Source organism: Chinchilla lanigera, unplaced genomic scaffold (assembly GCF_000276665.1).
Source record: "Chinchilla lanigera isolate Chin_1 unplaced genomic scaffold, ChiLan1.0 scaffold00002, whole genome shotgun sequence".
In the NCBI taxonomy this organism is placed as follows: Eukaryota; Metazoa; Chordata; class Mammalia; order Rodentia; family Chinchillidae; genus Chinchilla; species Chinchilla lanigera.
Window position 1 is genome coordinate 3,310,010 of NW_004955403.1, and position 17,802 is coordinate 3,327,811.

A 17,802-nucleotide genomic window follows, 5' to 3' on the forward strand; every position below is an offset into this window, starting at 1 on the left:
AGATTTAGTTTCATGGGAAAATTAAGCAGAAACTAGAAAGGGCTCCACATACCACCTGCATCCACATGTGCGCCCCCCTGCCGAGGGCTGTTTGTAAATCAGCGACACCGCGTCCCACGCCAGCCCTGCTCTCCCCTGGGCTCTGCGTCAGTGCTGGGCAACAAGTGCAGGAGAGTCGGGGTGGCCCCCACTTCAGGCCCTCGCAGTTGGACGCCTGTGTGTCGCATGACTGCCTCACTTTTTAAAATTTTATTTATATTTTTTTTTCTTTTTGAGACAGGGTCTCACTATGCATTTCAGGTTGGCCTTGAGCTCGCTTTGTAGCCCAGGGTGGCCTCAAACTCACAATGATCCTCCTGCCTCAGCCTCCTGAGTTCTGGGATTACAGGCATGTGCCACCACACCTTTTTTTTTATTTTATGGAAAAAAATAAAACAAAATTTCATAACAAAGTAAAAGAATAACAGTAGTTAGTGCATGGTCTATCATGACCTTTCAAAAGATTTTTTCTTATAAAGAAATAGATAATAGCCCAAAACTTTCTTGCACTGAACTAAGAGAATCTAGAAGTATAAATGAAATGAATTTTTAAAAAAATGAGTTAGCATATATATTAAATTATTTTTGAAACAGCAGTATCTGGTGTGAGAAACCAAAAGTGTAAATAAGGAGCAAAATGTATATTGCAAAATAGGAAGAAAATGTTCAGATGGGAAGGGGAGCTAGGGAGGGGGAGGGGGACAGGAAGGAAGGGAAAAACAAGAAAAGGAGGAAAAAATGGTAACAAAGCTTTTGTAAATAGGGAGGGGAAGAGGCAAAAAGAGGAATAGAGGTATGCCGTGTGCAGGTACAGGTTCCCTATGATGAATGTGATCATTACGTACGTTTAAAATGTGTCAATAAACTTAACTAATTAAAAAAGAATAGGTTATTCAGGGAATTATTTGGACTTCTCCCTACTTCTTATAGCAGCCCAGTTTATAATAGGTAGATCTGGAAAACAGCGTATATATCCATCAGCAGATGAACACATAAGGAGATGTGGTATTTAAACTGCCTCAAATTTGTGTCAGGGTCTGGGCCACCAACTCCTGTAGCTTCCAGCTCGTTGGTTAGGAGCCCCCGGAGGGCTGGCTGTGTGGCCATGCTGGGGTCCTCTGCCTGCCAGATGTCTGATCATGAGACAGAGAGGCCTCTTTGCTCTTAGGGAAGCAAATGTTTTCTATGTTCAACTGAGCTTGTAAGATTTCATTAAGAAGCTCATCATTAGTCCTGATTAAGTAAACACTGGATATTTGGCATGAATATTTTAGCTTTCTGCTTCTGAGCTGGCTCAGCCTTCCCAAGGTTACTGACTGTCACTGGGGACCAATAATTTGTCAGTCGCCTGCTCGGTAAGCCACTCATCACTGGGGACTCTCCACCCACCCCTTTAGCCGGGAAGGGAACCGTGGCTGTCCCAGAGCCCTGAGCGGAGCTGGCTCTCTGGAGCTCACAGTTTGACAGTGGGTGCTGCCCTAGCACAGCACCGGACAGCCATGCCCTGCCGCTCTTCCCGGAGTAACTCGAACCGCCTTCCATGCTGGCCTTCATGAACATTCCAGACTTTCACAGAGATCAATCTCTTCCTGCTGATTTTAGATCTACATAGTGTAACTGTGTATGTCGACGTATGTGTAGTGTATGTGTACATGTATGTGTGTTTGGATAAGATGTGCTCGGTGGTAACCCTTTATTTTGCAGCCTAGAAAGGATCAAAAGGGCTAAAGACACACAGAGCTGAAGCAGCTGCTGCTGCAGTGCAGCCCCTGTGCGTGACTGGGGGGCGGGCAGGGTACCTCACCGCGGCATTTTCTGAGTGTGTTTCGCAGACTCGGGAACAAGCCTGGTAGGTGTTTAGGAGGGGAAAGAAGGAGTCCTGTGGCCAAATAAAATTTCGAAGAACTCCCACTAATCTCCTCGTGCTTAGTGATTTACAGCGCACGCTGCCACGTGAGAGGCTTTGGGAATTCCTGCCCCTTCCTGTAAGGAGAGGCGGCCAGGAGGCCCTGGCTCCAGGAGAACAGGGAAATTACGCAAACATGACACGGACCTGTGGCCATGGACTAAGACAGACCACCCGACCCCAAAATACTTAGTTCCACCTTGCTCGTTCCTGCTGCCCCTTATGAACCCCTTGCTCTGTACGACAGCTGCTGTTCCAACACTGTGGAGCCAGCGACTCCTCTCGGGTCTTTATAAACCCATCCTGGCTGCAAGGCTCTCTCTCTGTCTCTCTCTCTCTCTCTCTCCCTCTCCTCGCCTCCCTTTATTTCTTACAATGAGGAAATCAGGTTTGCTGTCTTGAGCACCTGCTATTCACAACCATTTGGCTTCTAGTGCCTTCTTGTTATTTAAAAACACCTCAGCCCAGCCCCGAGGGCCATCCCTCGACAGCGGTGGACTGGACTGCGGGCGGATGCTGTGGAGCAAGCCTGGGAATCAGTCGCCACAGTGGCTTCTGGATGGAGAGTGTCAGGCCTAGGGCTCGTTAAACCCAGACTGCGGCCCTCACCTCCTGGCTCTGACTTGGGGGCCTGGTACCTGAGAACCTGCATTTCTAAGGAGCTCCCTGGAGCTGCTGGGGGCCACGCGCCGAGAACTGGGGCACACTAGAAGGAGAACAAAGGTCCTGGTGGGTGGGGCCGCAGGGCACCCTGGCCTGCTGCCGCATGGGGTACAAGTTCGTGCACTCCTGCAGCACAGGCCCGCGAGCCCGCCCTACGCCAGGCTCCTGCTGGGTGCTGGGCGTACGTGGTGGTGGTGAGCACGGGCTCAGTCCCTGCGTTCAGGCTGCGGTGCAGACGGCAGCGAGCAGGTCGTGGAAATGGGCAGTGGGTCACTGAGAAGACTGCCACGGTGGAAGCCAATCCCGGCTGTGATACGGAACAGGGCTCAGAGAGCCTGAGAGGCATGGCAGTGACACTGATGCCCACAGGAGGCTAGGGGACGCTTCAAGCTGGACATCAAGCTTGAAGTCGCAAGCAAAGGCCCCGTGGGGAGAGCGGTAAGCTTGTGGGTGGAAGGGAGGCCTTGCAGGGGGGAGGGGAGAGAAGGCGGGGAAAGCAGGTGGGAAGGAGCGAGGCTGGCCAGGCCGTGCAGCCCGCACCAGCACGGGGCTGGGTCTCCCGGGAGCAGAAGCCCTCAGAGCACAGGGGTCACAGGTGGGCTCGGGGGCAGTGGCTGGCAGTCCTAGGACCCCTGCGGGGTTTCCTCTGTCCCGGATGGAATGAGAAAGGCAGGGAAGACAGCACTGCTGCAAAGAAGGCCCTGGGCTCCTGCTGCTGAGCAGTAGGGAGGAGGGGGGAGGGGACACGGGGAGGAGTGGGAGCGGGAGGTGGGGGAGCAGGAGGAGAGGGAGCAGCAGTTAGGAAATAAGGTCACTGAGCACCCGCATGATGAGGTCTGAGAGAGCTCTGTGGAATCTCAGGGCTGACACCATTGCTGCCTAACAAACCACGCCAGAATTTAGTGGCATGAAATAGCCACTCCTTTATGCTAGGGGCCACGTGGATCAGGAGTTGTGCAGGGCACAGAGGGGCCTGAATGTGTGCCAACACGTCTGGACTCGGCCAGGGTGCCCCGTCAGCTGGGTGACTCCCCAGGTGGGCTGGGTCCCTGGAGGGGCCCCCACTTATCTGTCTGCCTGAGCACCTTTGAGGGGTCTTCCCAGGGTGGGCAGAGCTGGACTGCTGGCTGGTGGCTCCTCCTTGCAAGGATCTTGACCCTCTGAACTGCGTCGGGACAGGTAGCCTCCTTCCTGTTCTGTGGAGCTCTGTGGGGCGCTGGGTAGGAAAAGCAGGGTGCAGTACGCTGTTCTGGGTGCTCGACTCTTAGGGAAAAAGGGTCTGGCAGGGGAACAGCTGGGAACTTGGCTTTAAACCGGACAACAAGAAGGACCAGAGAGAAAATCTGGGGTGCCTACAGGGTACTTGCAGAAGTCCACACAGCCGGGTCGGTTTTCCCCGTGGGATGCAACACAGAACACCGGGCAAGGGCACAAGCCTCCGTGGTCACTCACCCTGCCTAGGGTCTGGTTGTGGCTGTGCTGTCGCCTGCCGTGCTGTTCCCTTGGGCTGAGGCACAGACCTTTCCGTGCCTCTGTTTCCCCGTCTGTACAGTCCGTTATCATAGTTTGTCCCCAGGGTTCGTGTGCAGGAATCCTGGTCCCCACGTGGTGGCATGGCCACGGCGGGACCTTTGATGGGTGGAGCCGACTGAAAGGTGATGTGGTCAGGGGGTGCTGCCCTCTCCAGTGGGGTAGATTAGGTCTCGTCTCCCAGGGAGGCGAGGGCTGGGCCTGCCTGGAGGCCTGGCCAGGCCCCAGCTTGGTGGCAGGGAAGCCAGGGTCCTGGGCTGGTGGTGGCCCTGCGGCAGCAGGAGGTACAGGAATCCCACAGCAGGGCAAAGGCCTGTGGTCCGCAGGCTAGGGCAGGAGGGCTCCTGGCTCAGAGGACAGCAAGGCCCTCGCCTCTTCTTCCCTCACTGATGGCCAGGGCGGGTGACGTTGGGGAAGGGGTCTCAGCTGGGTTAGTGCTAGACCTGCCGACCCCACAGTGTGGCCACCCCAGAGGACAGACGCCTCGGAGGGCAAGGGGACCCACCGCGGCGGCCGACCTTGCCACACCCTTGACCTTGGGCGGCTGCCCACAGGGGTCAGGATCAGCAGCCAGCCAGGGTTTGAGGCTGGGGTCGGGCTTCCTGTGACCCAAGCAGGCAGAAGTGCCCGCGAGGCAGACAGAGAGCCCTGGCTTCTCGCCTCCGAGGGGACTTTGTCAGTCCTGGGCCTCCGAGACATGCTGAGTGCTGTGTGCAGACGTGCCGCCACGCAACGCGGGCTGAATGAGCAGCGTACCGCCGCAGGCACAGCCCACCCAGGGCAGGTGGCAGTGGGGCCGTCCTGCCTGGCACTGGGACATGGAGCCGGGGCGGTGTGGTGGGGTCAGAGCCGCTTCAGAGGGAAGGGCTTCTCCAAGGCCCCAAGCTCCCAGCAAGGGCTCCCCATCTTGGGGCTTTGCGGGTAACTGGTCTTGTTCTGCTGGTCAAGAGGAGTTGCGTCTCGCAGTGTCATGCACATCCATTGTGCCTCCCTGAGGCCGCCTTGGAGAAGCAGGACGTGGCTGCCGGCTGCTTGCATGAGAGGTTTTGTCCAGGGGCACCTCAGGGACAAAGCCCAACTCTCTGGTCACATTTACTGTGGGACAAGAGATCACGTCAGGACAGACATGCCGAGATGGCACGCATATCCTCCGGGGCAGGGCTGGAATGACCGCATTCCCATTGACTGGGGCTGTAGAGGAAAAGGTCACCAGGCAGCAGAGCAGGCAGTGGGCCCTGGGTGTCATTCTATCCAGGGTGACAGGTCCCGAGAACGAGGTGTCCGCAGATGGTAAGAAAAAGTAAGAGAGACAAGAAAAACAAGAGAGGGAAAAATCTGGGATCAGTGGGCTTACAGCCTCTCGGACTGCAGCCCTGATCACCAACCTCAGTCACCTTTCACTGAGCGAGAACCAAGGGCATAGCTAGTACAAATGGGTGGATACCAAACATTTTAGTGATTAAAGCACTATCCTTCTCCAATTCTGCCTCTTATGCTGCTGGCAACAGTCCCCAGGTGGGCCTCCCACACCCAGCACCACGCTTACTCAGTTCAGCTGGGGGTTGTAAGTTGACCACCAGTTGTCAATCCACTACAATCACGGTCCTTCCCATTAACTTTTACAATGCATGGCAAGACTGAAAAATAGGGATCTCCTGCAATTCAAATACACTCTTCTCTTCAGGTGAAAGGTTTGAGTTCATTTTTGCAACAATAAACAAGTCATTGTGTGTCCTCAGTGCTTCCTAATCAAAGAATGTCCTCCACACCTGGGGTCGGGCGGACTGGTCCAGAGCTGAGCACAAAGCACACCTGTGACTGAGGGCGGGAGGGCAGGAGGGTGATGGAGGAGCTGCCCCTGGGGGGCTAGAGTGGGCTGACAGGTTCCCGACGGACGGGGAGCTGGAGGCTGGGCTGGGGAATTGGGCCTGGCCCTGCCCCTGAGAGTCACCCTGCCCTGGAGGGCGCGTGGACCTTAGCTCCAGAGCAGCCGAGAGTCTCCACGCGCAAGGCCATGGAGTGCCGGGGGAGGGGAGCTACCCCCTGAAGTCCAGCTTCGGGGAGGGCGTGTGCAGTGTCTGTGTCTACTTGGGGTGCCCTACGGGAGGAGGGCGCAGCACCCATCTTCCTGGCGTCCAGGAAGTGCGGGCCCAGCGCTGTCTCAGCCCCGTCTCAGTGTGTCCCTGGGGCTGGCGGCCCGAGAGCAGGCTCCCTCCAGGAACCGACGCTGTAGTGTGGCTTTCCACATCCCCTCGCCTTGGTTAGGAAGGGCACAGGCAGGTGCTGGGGACATAGGCGCACCTGCCCCCCGCTCACCTGCCCAAGGACTGACTATGATCTGGAGCAGGCCTACGGGAAGGAGGGGCGTTTTTGGAGAGCATAAGTACCCTGTATGCAGTGTCTCCAGGCAGGGGTCGGAAGGGTTTGCTGAGGGTGCTCCGGCTTGGGGGCACCTGACTCAGGTCTCAGCAGGGAGGGAGAGGGCACACTAGTCAGACCCTGGGCAGCGCCCCACGTGCAGGTCTAACAAGGTCGACCGCTGTGGGGCAGGGGACTGAGTGGGGATTCGGTCCTGATGTGTGCGGCTTTCAGGGGCACTGTCCGAGGAGGCATGCTGTGAGTCCCAAGGAGTAGAGGGTGAGGAATGCAAGGCCGGGTCTGGAGTCTGTGGGCTGAGGCAGAATGGTTTACAGCGGGCAGGACTCTGGAAGCACTGGTGACCCTGCAGGTTGCTGGCGCTGAGAAGCGCGGTGCTGGCTGGCTTTGGTAGCGTCGGCGGCTTTGCTCAAGGACAGACGCGCCTGGCCCCAGGACATCTGTCTCCCAGAAGCAGTTCCGGGCCACCTTCATCACCGAGGGAGCGCAAAAGTCAAGATAAGCCCAGAGCTGTCCTCAGTGTCCAGAGCAGTTGGCGGGGTCATATTTATCGGATGTCTAGCTGGTGTCTGCAAAGAAAGTGATTCTATTTTCATTTCTATGTTTATTTATTTGATTCTTTTTTATTAAATTTATTGGTACCATTTAGGTACACATAATAGTATAATAATTATAATAAACACACACACACCTATCTCTGCACATGGTTCATCTCGATTCCACTTTTTCCCGGTTCCCCTCCCCTCCCTTCCGCCCCGCTTCCCCTTCTTATTTGCAAAGCTGTTTCCATTTTTTTCTTTCTTTTCTCATTTTTCCCCTTCCTCCCTTTCCCTCTTCCCCCTCAATAGTTCCCCTTTCCTTTTAAACAATTTCTTCCTTTTTCACAATATCTATTTTGCGTTTTGGTCCTGATTTACACTTTCAGTTTCTCACACCAGAGAGACAATGGAACAGATTAGAAGATGCAGAAACAACTCCAAACACACTCAACCACCTGGTCTTCCACAAAGGGGTCAAACATGTTCACCGGAAGAAAGACTGCCTCTTTAATAAGGGGTGCTGGGCAAACTGGCTTTCCACAGGCCAAAGACTAAAGCCAGAGCCCTATCTATCACCGTGCACCGAACTAAAGTCAGAATGCATCAAAGGTCTAAATATTAAAACAGAAACCCTAAAGCTACTGGAGGAGAAAGCACGCAGAGGCTGCGCTGTACCTCTTTGTACTGGTCCATGCCTGAGTGCGTAACACTCACTTTCCTCGTGGGGAGCTGGTGCACCTACATCACACGCCCCAGTTCCCCTTCACCCCTCTCCTCCTCCTCCTCCTCCTCCAGCTCTTGATCCCTGTCCCCTTCGAGAAAGGTCTGCCTCCCTACTTTCTATTATCTACCTTTTATTTTTCCCTTTATTTATATTTTGGGTTTCTTGTATAAGAGAAGCCATGCTACATTTATGCCCGTGTGTCTGATATATTTCACTTGACATTATGGTCTCCAGATGCACCCATTTTCCTACAAATGACTAAATTTTATCCTTCTTTACGGCAGAGTGGTGCTCCATTGTGTGTAAATAACACATGTTCTTTATCCATTCATCTGTTGATGGACATGGAGGCTGCTTCCGTGATTTAGCTACTAGAAGTTGTGCTGCTATAAACATGGGTGTGCGTGTATCACTGTGGCATGACATCTTTAACTCTTTCAGGAAGATACAGAGGAGAATAGCTGGGTCAAATGGAATTTCTAGTTTTAGTTTTTTGAGGAGCCTCTGTACTGATTTGCATAGTGGTTGTGCAGTTTACACTCCCACCAATGGTGTAGAAGCCTCTCCCCAACAGCCTGTCCGGCATTTGTTATTATTTGATTTCTTGACGATGGCTATTCTTTCTGCGGCAAGACAGGACCTCAGTGTTGTTTTTACTTGCATTTCTGTGATGGCCAGCAATGTTGAACATTTCTTCATGTATTTATTGGCCTATTTTCATTGTATAGGAAGTGAAAACAAGCCTCAGGGAGATGGATTTGTTTGTTCAAATCTTATGTCTCCTAAGGGGCAGAGGAGGATTTACAGTGGGGTCATCCTGACTCCAGAGTCATCTTCATTCCTCCTGATGGGAGTGAGTGTGTGTGTGTGTGTTCACACACACGTGCCTGCCTCCCTACCCTACAGGTGGCTGGATAGGAAAGATCAGAGTGGGACCAAGGACCTCCAAAGATGGGTTTTTCCTGCCAGGAGCTCTTACAAGCTGGAAGAACTCTCCTGGTGGCGTTGAGACAACACAGAGAGCATGGAGCCAGGACACCAGGGTCACCGGGCGCTCACGTGCGACTCTGGGCAGTTGCCTCCCTCTCTGAGTCTGTGTATCAGTCAGGGTTTTACTAGAGAAGCAGATGTAACACAAGATGTACAAATGTATAAGGAATTACAAGACTGGCTTACGACGGTCAGCCACAGAGTTGGATGAGGAAGAGTGCAGAGAGTGTCTGCACACTGGAGACCGAAGGATTCAGCCCAAAGTCTGGAGTCACCGCAGTGTCCGTGCAAGTCCGTATCAGGAGGCCAATGGGTCTGCGATGGAAGGCTGATGAGCCTACACTGGAAGGCTGAAGGATCCAAGGTGGAAGCCGAAGAGTCTGCACTAGAAGCCAGGAGAGGACGTCCAAGCTGAAGGTGAAGACGAGCTCCTCCACAGAACGGAAGCCTCTCTGTCCTTCCCCATTTCCCTTTTATATCATCTAGGTGATGATCCACCCTGGGGTGTAGCATTGCTGAGCCAATTTAGTTAAGTTTCTAAACTTTTCAAGTTGACGCAGTCAATCAACCATTACAGTCGGCCTTGCCTCCTGTCCTGAAGAAGGAGGATGGGATGCAGTACCTACTTGGTGAGCCCTGCTGGGTTTTCGTAAGAAGCAGCTGATGCGTTGTGTAGAGCAGCACTTTGGTACCTTTATGGAGCGTTAAACAAATTGCAGTTTTACCCCTTCAGTCACGAATGTAACGCTTTGCCGTTTGCAGAGGAGCACTTTCGCATAGCAATGGTTTAAAACCTACTGTGAGGTAACGGAGGCTTTGCACAGGAAATAATGTCCAGGGCTTTGCTATCTGTAAAACTGTTTTGCTGTTTGTGTGGTAGGAAGGTCTTATTTACAAAAGGAGTTTGATTTTCTTGTTTCTAAACTGCAGATCTTAAAACAAAGAAGAAAGCCAGGAAAACCCATCCAGTTTACCCAGAGGTGATCACTGTTAATGCCTCAGTGTTTGGTGCTGACCTGACGTGTCAGGTCCAGATAACCACAGCAGCAATTTTATTATCAGTGTTACATAGAAACTGTGTGTCCAGAGTACCCCAGTGGAGGTGACGAGCACTCGGAAAGAGTTCCTAATCAATCACTTCAGTTAAAGTAATTTCCCATAGGCCCTAGAATCTGTTTTTATAAGCTCTAGCCTTGGAGAGCGAGAACCATTAATGAAGAGTTGCTGTCCGGTCCAGAGCACCTCCCCCCCTCCCCCCGTGTTGTCTTCTCTCCGTGACATCCCCTTCCTGGCCGCTTGGTGGCTTGTGACGCCATTGTGTGTCAGCTTCCTGGTGATGGTGCATTTCGTCCAGTCCTAGTCAAGACAGCAAGATTCCCCAGGCTCCACGAAGTTTTGGACCCTGAGCACCGACAAGTCCTCAGAAACAAGCACGTGCCTGACATGCAGCAGCCCCAGGTGGAGAATTTGTCAACTGCACAAACGAAGTTTATTATGGGCATTCACAGCTGCATAACCTTGGGCGGACTATTTAAACTCGCTGCCTCTTGTGCCTTTCCACTTCAAGTACTGTACAGCTCTAGGGGCTTCTCCTGAGTTTTAGATTCTGACACCAGCTGAAACAAATTTGGACATATGCTTTCCTTCCTTTGGGGTAAATACCCAAATTTTGAATACCTATATCATACGCACAGTGTCTACTTAACTTTTAAAGAAATTACCAAACTGTTTTCCAAAGCGGTCACACCATTCTCCAGGCATGGGGCTGGCATTTGTGTCTCTGAGGCACAGAAGACACCAGCCAAGGACAATCCAGCTCCATGAGGTGAGGGATGCATGAAGCATGACTAAGAATCACAAATCTCAACTCTTGGAGGCTTAGGGAAGGCACGGATTCATCCCACTTGTGTCTGGGTGAAGACATCACTTGAGTTTTCATTGGAAGCTGACTTAAACATGCAAAAGCACCACGAATCAGAAGAAAAAAAATCTAGTGATTGAATTTAACCGTGAGTAAGGTTTGCAGCTGAAGAAAGCAGGGCAAGCCATGTCAGGGTCATTATACTGGCAAAGAGAAATGGGCACACAGCGTCAGAAATTGGCAAGGGTGTTGGGAAAAGAAACTCGTATTTGCCCACCAAGAGTATAAGAGTATACTTGCCTAGCAAGTACTTATAAGTATAAGTAGAGCTACGGTTGAGGGCCACCCAGCAATACCTAAGAAGTTCGAATTATGTAGCCTGGAATCAGCACTTCCTCTTTTGGTATCTGTCCTAGAGAAATCATCACACACATGCACAGGAGACATGAACAAAGATGTGTACTGCATCTCCATTTGTAATAGAGAACTAAAGCAACCCACCTCTCTGTCTCTCTGTCTCTGTCTCTGTCTCTCTCTCTCACACACACACACATACACACACTTTTTTTTTTCTTTTTTTGATCTTTTTGAGACAGGGTCTCCTTACGCAGTTCAGGCTGGCCTTGAGCTCACTTTGTAGTCCAGGCTGGTCTCGAACTCGTAACGATCCTCCTGCCTCAGCCTCCTGAGTGCTGGGATTACAGGTGTGCGCTACCACGCCCGGCCTCCCTGTACACTCTTCAGGTGATTTTCTGAACCATTTTCCTTTCTGAACCATGGCCTTTAGCCTTAACGGCGTTTTCCAAAGCAGAGTTCTGAAGCCCATGAAAGAAAATGTTAGCCTGTTTGGTTTTGCTGGTGAGCACATGTAGGTCTGTTGCATAAATATTTTCAAGTACTTATGAGGTGCTAAGAATTGAAAGCAAACACATTCTTAAAAGCATCCTGGCATTTGTTTTGTCTTCTTTATTTTATAGCTTCCAGTCCCTCATCTGAGACCCAGCAGCCTTTCCACTATATGCCCTGTTGATTGAAATCTGTCTTTGGCTCTTTTCCCTACATGACTCGAACTCTCTGCAGGGTCTCTGCTTTGTGTTCCGAGTCTGTTCAGGCCTCTGAATGTGTCTGGTAGTCTCTGTCCAAAATCACACTAAGCTCTCGGGGCCTGGGCTGTCTGCTATTTTCAGCTTCTTTGATTTTAGTGGGAGTTTGGGTCGACCACTGTAACTTCACCTCTGCCTTTTGTGGGCCTGTTTTCCTAAGATTGCTCCATCTGTCTGCCTTGGAGTTAAGATATTTATATATCAGGAAGATCGTTTGTCTTATTGTATGGCAGGTACTAAGAATGTGGGGTCCCTCATGTGCTTTTAGCTGAGCATTTTCGAAGTGTGTGATAAGCAGTTCTCAACACTCAAAACAAAGGCTTAGGTGGCCCCTCTACCCACCCGTCTACACGGTATTTTTAGCTGCCAGACGGACTGCTCTGCCCATGTCAAACTCACATTGCATGTACAAACTTCAAGTTCCCTGTTTTCTTTCATCTGCTGCTGCTTTGGTAAACAGACTACTCAGAGACTTCCTCCGCCTGCAGTCTACCACACGCGGCACTTGTAGCTCAGCCCTAGCTGCTGTGGCTCCGGCTATTCATAGAAAGGCGGGGTGATCTCCTTCCTCTGGAGGAGCCAGAGCTTCTCTTCTCTCCTGTGTGTGGATCAGCGTGGGACGCGCTGTTGGGAGCTGGAGTGAGTGGGTGATGGAGGAAGATCTTTTTCTGTGATACTCGAAGGAATTAGATTGTGGGGACAGTCCTGGTGTGGGCTCCGCTGTGCTTGGCTGGAAGTCATTTCCTCCCTGTGTTCGTGGGTGCTGTTCAGACTGCTCCAGCTGGGGCTTCATCGCAGAGTCCCCTCGGGCAAAAAGAGCAAGAAGATGCAAATGGCAAGAGTGCCTAATTTTCCCCCTAAAAATCTCCCCACTTTGGCCTGTACGAAGAATGCTAGGCCCTGGCACTGACCCAGATGTCTGCCCCGAGGTTTTCAGAGAAGCCTGAGCCAACATGGACTGCAGAGCGGCCGGCGAAGGTGTGTTTATTTCCCTTTTCAAAAGGGGCTTCCCCTGTCTGTTGAGACTTCCTGCCGAAGTCAGGGCACGGTGCCTGGACTTGGGGCAGCAATTCACTCAGACGCTTTGTCCATTGCTGTGGTGGTATTTACTAGTTTTTGCTGTTATGAATATCACCATTTACTACTTCCCTGTTACTTTTGTTCTCAGTTCCTAAATTTGGAAATTGGACCCCGGAATGTAAGTTTCGTCATAGTGAGAAGATGGGATCTTTTAAGTTTTGTATCCTCAATATCTACTGCAATAGCTGGCATATAATAGCTTCTAAATAAATGCCTGTGCCTGGAAATATGGCTGAAGAAAGAGTTACAAAACATTGCAAAGTCCCTTTGCGTATTTTTCCTTCCTCCCAGCCTTTCTTTTTGCTCTTCCAACTTTTGTCCCTTTTGGACTCGAGTTTTAGATTTCCAGCATCATCAGTCGGTATTTTTTCCCATAATACTTCCTTCACATCCCTCCTCAGTTTTCTTTGAAATGGGGTCTTACTATGTTGCCCTGGTTGGGAGCAGAGGACCTTTCCGCCTCAGCCTCCTGAGTAGCTGGTACTACAGGCATGCCTGCTTTCCCAATTTTATCTTATTTTTAAAAACTGTTTTTACCCTTAGTGGTTCATGCCTTAAGCTGTTTTAAGCGTTCTGCTTACACTCTCTCTGATGCTGTTTCATCCCCGTTTTTGCTGACTCTGGCTGACAGTGAATGGTTTCCACAAGGGCTTGTGGCTTGGCATGTGGCTTCCTTGTCAGTGGAGATGTAACCTGTGGAGTTGGGTCACCTGGACAGAGGGCACAGCTCTCCAGCTGGGTTTTGTTTGTGCTTTTGAGCATCCAAAGAGTATCATGGCTCCAGAACCAACTTTTCTATCCATTCTCTGGAATTTACAAGGACAGTGAATTCAAACCCCAGCACAGAGAGCAGACTGCAGGCGCAGGTGCTCCTGGGCATCGTGATCCCACACCAGGAGCCAGGCCGCAGCATCTGTCTCCTGGCCACCTACCTGTGCGACTGTTCACCCCCAGAGCTTTCCTTCTGTGGAACCTGCACCCAGCCCCTCCTCGGCTTCGTCCCAGCCACCGTGTAGTGTGAGTCCCTGGCCTGGTACCATGACCGAACCGCAGTATAAGCACCTCTGCTTCCAGCTGTGGCTCCCGCGGTCCATTTCTGACCCCTTGCTCTTTAATTTCTTGTAAATTCCTGGAAAGGATGTCTCCTATTTGTTTATCACTTTTTTTTTTTTTTTTTTTTACTTTTAGCAGGTTTCTTGAGATGTAATTGACACACAACAAATTGCATATATTCACAGTGTATAGTTTATATAAGGATGATGTTCTTGACTTCATTTTTATTGAGAAAACACTTTTGGATTGGGAGCCAGAAAGCCTGATCTCCGACATGGCTTGCTGTCGGGCAGCTCCTACAACCCGCGCAAGGGCTCAGGCTCCTTTTCCCTAAACGGTGGTAATACGCCTCACGGATGCAGCTTGTAAGCTGTGTCCCTCTCAGCAGGGATGTTGTGTGCTCAGGGGGTAGAAGAGATGAGCAGGCACTGGGGAAACACAGTGAGGCACTCTGTAATTACACAACAGCTTTGTTCTCCTGGACAGCTCAGCAGCTATCTTTACTAGTGTGATTATGAGTGCTCCTGATGCTTCAGAGTTCCCTGCCTCGCCTGCCGTCATGGTATCTCTTGTGACACTGGCTTAGCTCATGACATTGCTAAGCTCATGGCACCATTCTTAGGCAGAGGATGGACTAAAACCCTGGCTACTTCCAGCTTAGTAAGTGTGGTGATGACCGAGGCTCTACCATCCCGCTGGGGCTGATGACCCTTGCTCCAGAGCGAAGGTGTGGACCATCCTTGGTCAGTGTGGAAATGGGCTGTTACTGTAGTGATGGTCTCAAAAGCACATGTGGTGGTTTATATTCTGTTGCTGGGTGAACGGGGGACTGCTGTCCCAGTTCAGCTGACCCCTGCAGCAGCTGGTGGCCACGGCACTGAGGGTGGTGGCCCTTGGTGAGGTGTCCTGGAAGCCACAGGAAACCTTCGAATGCATGTTAACAGTGTCATGGAGATTCATCAAGAATCTTTACAATATGATCTCACAGAACTCACCCTTTTCATAGTAGAGAAACTTCAATTTGAACAAGCTGTGTCATACAAAGGGCCACAGAATCAGCAAAGCCGATCATATAATGACAGACCAACCAAATTTAAAGACAGGGAGAGATGTTGGAATTTTCTTGGTTTTGTATCTGAGGCCAAGTTTTCAAGCAGAGCACTGACTTTGCTTCGGGTCAAATGAAGTCATAATTTAGTTTGGGATAGCCTTGTTTAAACCATTTGGGCAAGGCAGAATTCGTTGAACCAGAGTCTGGATCTAATTCAGTTCATAGAAGAACGTATAATTATATAACTTTTAGCTCCGGACCCAAGAGAAAGTTTTACGTAGACATAATGAGGATTCAAAAAGCATATAAAGTTAAGTGGAAAAGACTTATAGGGAGGGATATCAATAGAAGAAGTAAAAATAGAAAATACTTGCACAAGTAAAAACATTTGCCTCAATTCTTTGCATAGTTTATTGCAAAAATTAATACATGTAATTCTCAAATAAGCAAACATGTTTTCAAGCATTGTCTTTATTTTACAAATAAAGTGATGTAGCTATGATAGGATTCATTGTGGTCCCATATATCACTGAGTTCTCCAGTCCACGGCATGACTTCATTGTTGTGTGACGGTTCTATTTCCAGTTACCCACAGTAACTGCCTGAAGCTATTCACAGGCAACAGAAGTTTCCAGATAATTCATACTTCTTTCTCTCTTTTTAAAAAAATCTACCTAATGTCAGTCAATCCCTTCATAAAACCGTTTCCAACAAATGGGCTGGTTTGACGATCATGTCTCATCACACCCCTTGGCTGTCGTCTCCTTTAGATGTCAGTGAGTCATGAAATGTCCCAAAGCAAGAGCCTGAAAGAGCAGAGCAAGAGCAGAGGGCCTGGCCTGTCAGAAAATAGAACAACATCCTTGGGCTCATCGAGAGCTGGTGACTGGATAATCAGGTTTTACCAGGAGTGATGATTAATATCAGCACTGAGTCCAAGAATCTTGAAACAGCACATGCCTATTATAGGAAAAACTGTGCAACATGGCACGAGGGCTTTGGCTACCACCGTCTCGGAGGCAATGGAAGAAGCCAGGCCTGTAGACCGGCCATGCTGAGTACCTCAATTGCTGCTACCATGAGGATACAGGGGTTGAGAACTCTTCCCAGCTCCAGGAATGTTCAGGTTTGGACGAAAGATATCACACAAGTGCCTACGCCGATGACAGAAATGTCCACGTCGGGAGCACTATGTGTGCACCTGCCTCTTGGGGCTCGCTTTTCTTACATCATCTGGGTGCCTCTTGTCAGGCCTCTACGGCAGATATTATTATCCCTAATTGACATACGGGGAGGCGGTGTTCATTCCTCTGCCTCTGATTATGCGGCCTCTCAGCACAACATGGAAAAATGCCCGGCCAAGGACAGGGGCTGGAGGCTGACCAGGAAAGGTCCGACCTGTTCTGCATACCATAGGATCATAAGGAAACTGTGAATCTGTTTGAGACACAGTTTTCTTACCCGCACAACACAGTAAATCTGCTCGGCTCTCAGCTGAAATATCAGCATCCTCAGAAAGGCCTTACCACTCATTCCAATCTCCACAATCACTTACTTAGTCACACTTGTTTTAATCTTGTCACAGCTTTATCTCCATCGGAAATGATCTCATGCACTGTATATTTATCTGAATATTGTCAGCCTCCCTGTGGGAATGTAAATATTCTTTCAGATCTTTTTTATTTTTGCGTGTTGGTTATACAGATTAGTGGGTTTCATTTTAGCAGATTCCTACGTGCATTGACATACTTTGATCATTTCCACCCCCTCCACTTCCTTGCCCCGATTTTCCTCCTACTTGCACATTTTGCAGGGGAGTTTAAGGTGCATGACACATTTCTACTGTACCCACCTATAGAGAGCCCTTCCCAGTCCTCATCACCGCCCAGGAAGTTTATATTTGTAATCCCGTGAAAACTTATTTGAAGTCTAGCGAGTTAACTCCAATCTGCCACTTCCAGTGCAACCCGTGGAGAGAATAAAGGCACTAAGGCACATTTGTAGTTAGGGGAGCTAAGGGGTCTTAAGTCCAGCCATGATGATAGTTATCCAGAACAAAGACCTTGACCCAAGGCCGAACCCAGTTTTTATTCATTCATGAAGAAGGGAGTGGCTTGAGGATGCGTGACTGTGAGAACCATGGGAAGTAGGTGAGTGTCATTAGCTGGGCTAGGCGGGAGGCCTCAAATCACCTCTGCAAATGCAGAGAGAAAGATATGCAGAAGGAGTGATCTGCATAACACAACTGAGATAGTATCTAATGTTTTGGGGTCAGTGCTTCAGCTCTGATGTGTAATCTTTGAAGCCCCAGGAAGCCATAGCGTCATTCCAAGGCTGGATCCCAGCTGACAGCATGGAGCATTGGCTCACACATCCCGCCTCATCCCGGCTCACTTGAGGGAGCATTGGGGACGGGGGCAGACACACACACATGACTGCCACCCCGAAAGATTACCATCAGCACCTTGGCTAGACCAATATGCATTGCTTAAAACCAATTGAAGGGATAAGGAAGGGGTCCTAGCCAGCTTTGTACATATCAATGCATGGAAATAGGATTAGGCTCAGCCAAAATGGAGGCAATTGCTTCTCTTTCAAGGAGAGTCACCTAGGTGGTCCTCCACACCCACCCCTCTGTACCTGCCCTTACACCAGCCTTCACCTCTTCCTCGTTCCCTTCCTCCAGTAATGGTCTCCCTCCCACTTGCATGTCATCTTGTTTAGATTCCGTACTTTAGGGTGAATGCGATATTTGTCTTTCTGAATCTGGCATGCTTCACTCAACAATGATCTCCAGCTCCATTTTCCTGCAAATGACAAAATGTTGTTCTTTATGCCTGAATAATACTCCTCTGTGTGTATATACCACATTTCTTTTTTTTTTTTT

General features: G+C 50.2%; 1 protein-coding gene across 11 annotated transcripts in view; it reads left to right on the forward strand.

The window, feature by feature from the left end:
- Ankrd44 (ankyrin repeat domain 44) overlaps positions 1-17,802 on the forward strand; it is a 248,629-nt gene that overhangs the window by 81,650 nt on the left and 149,177 nt on the right. Inside the window, exon 1 of one of the 11 annotated variants that reach the window (XM_013512086.1) lies at positions 12,354-12,709. The exons of the other annotated variants lie outside the window; for them this stretch is intronic. Coding sequence (XP_013367540.1) covers positions 12,647-12,709 — 63 coding nt within the window. The 5' untranslated portion in view covers positions 12,354-12,646. Of the gene's footprint in view, positions 1-12,353; positions 12,710-17,802 lie in introns of those variants that run through there. 11 annotated transcript variants of the gene reach the window in all.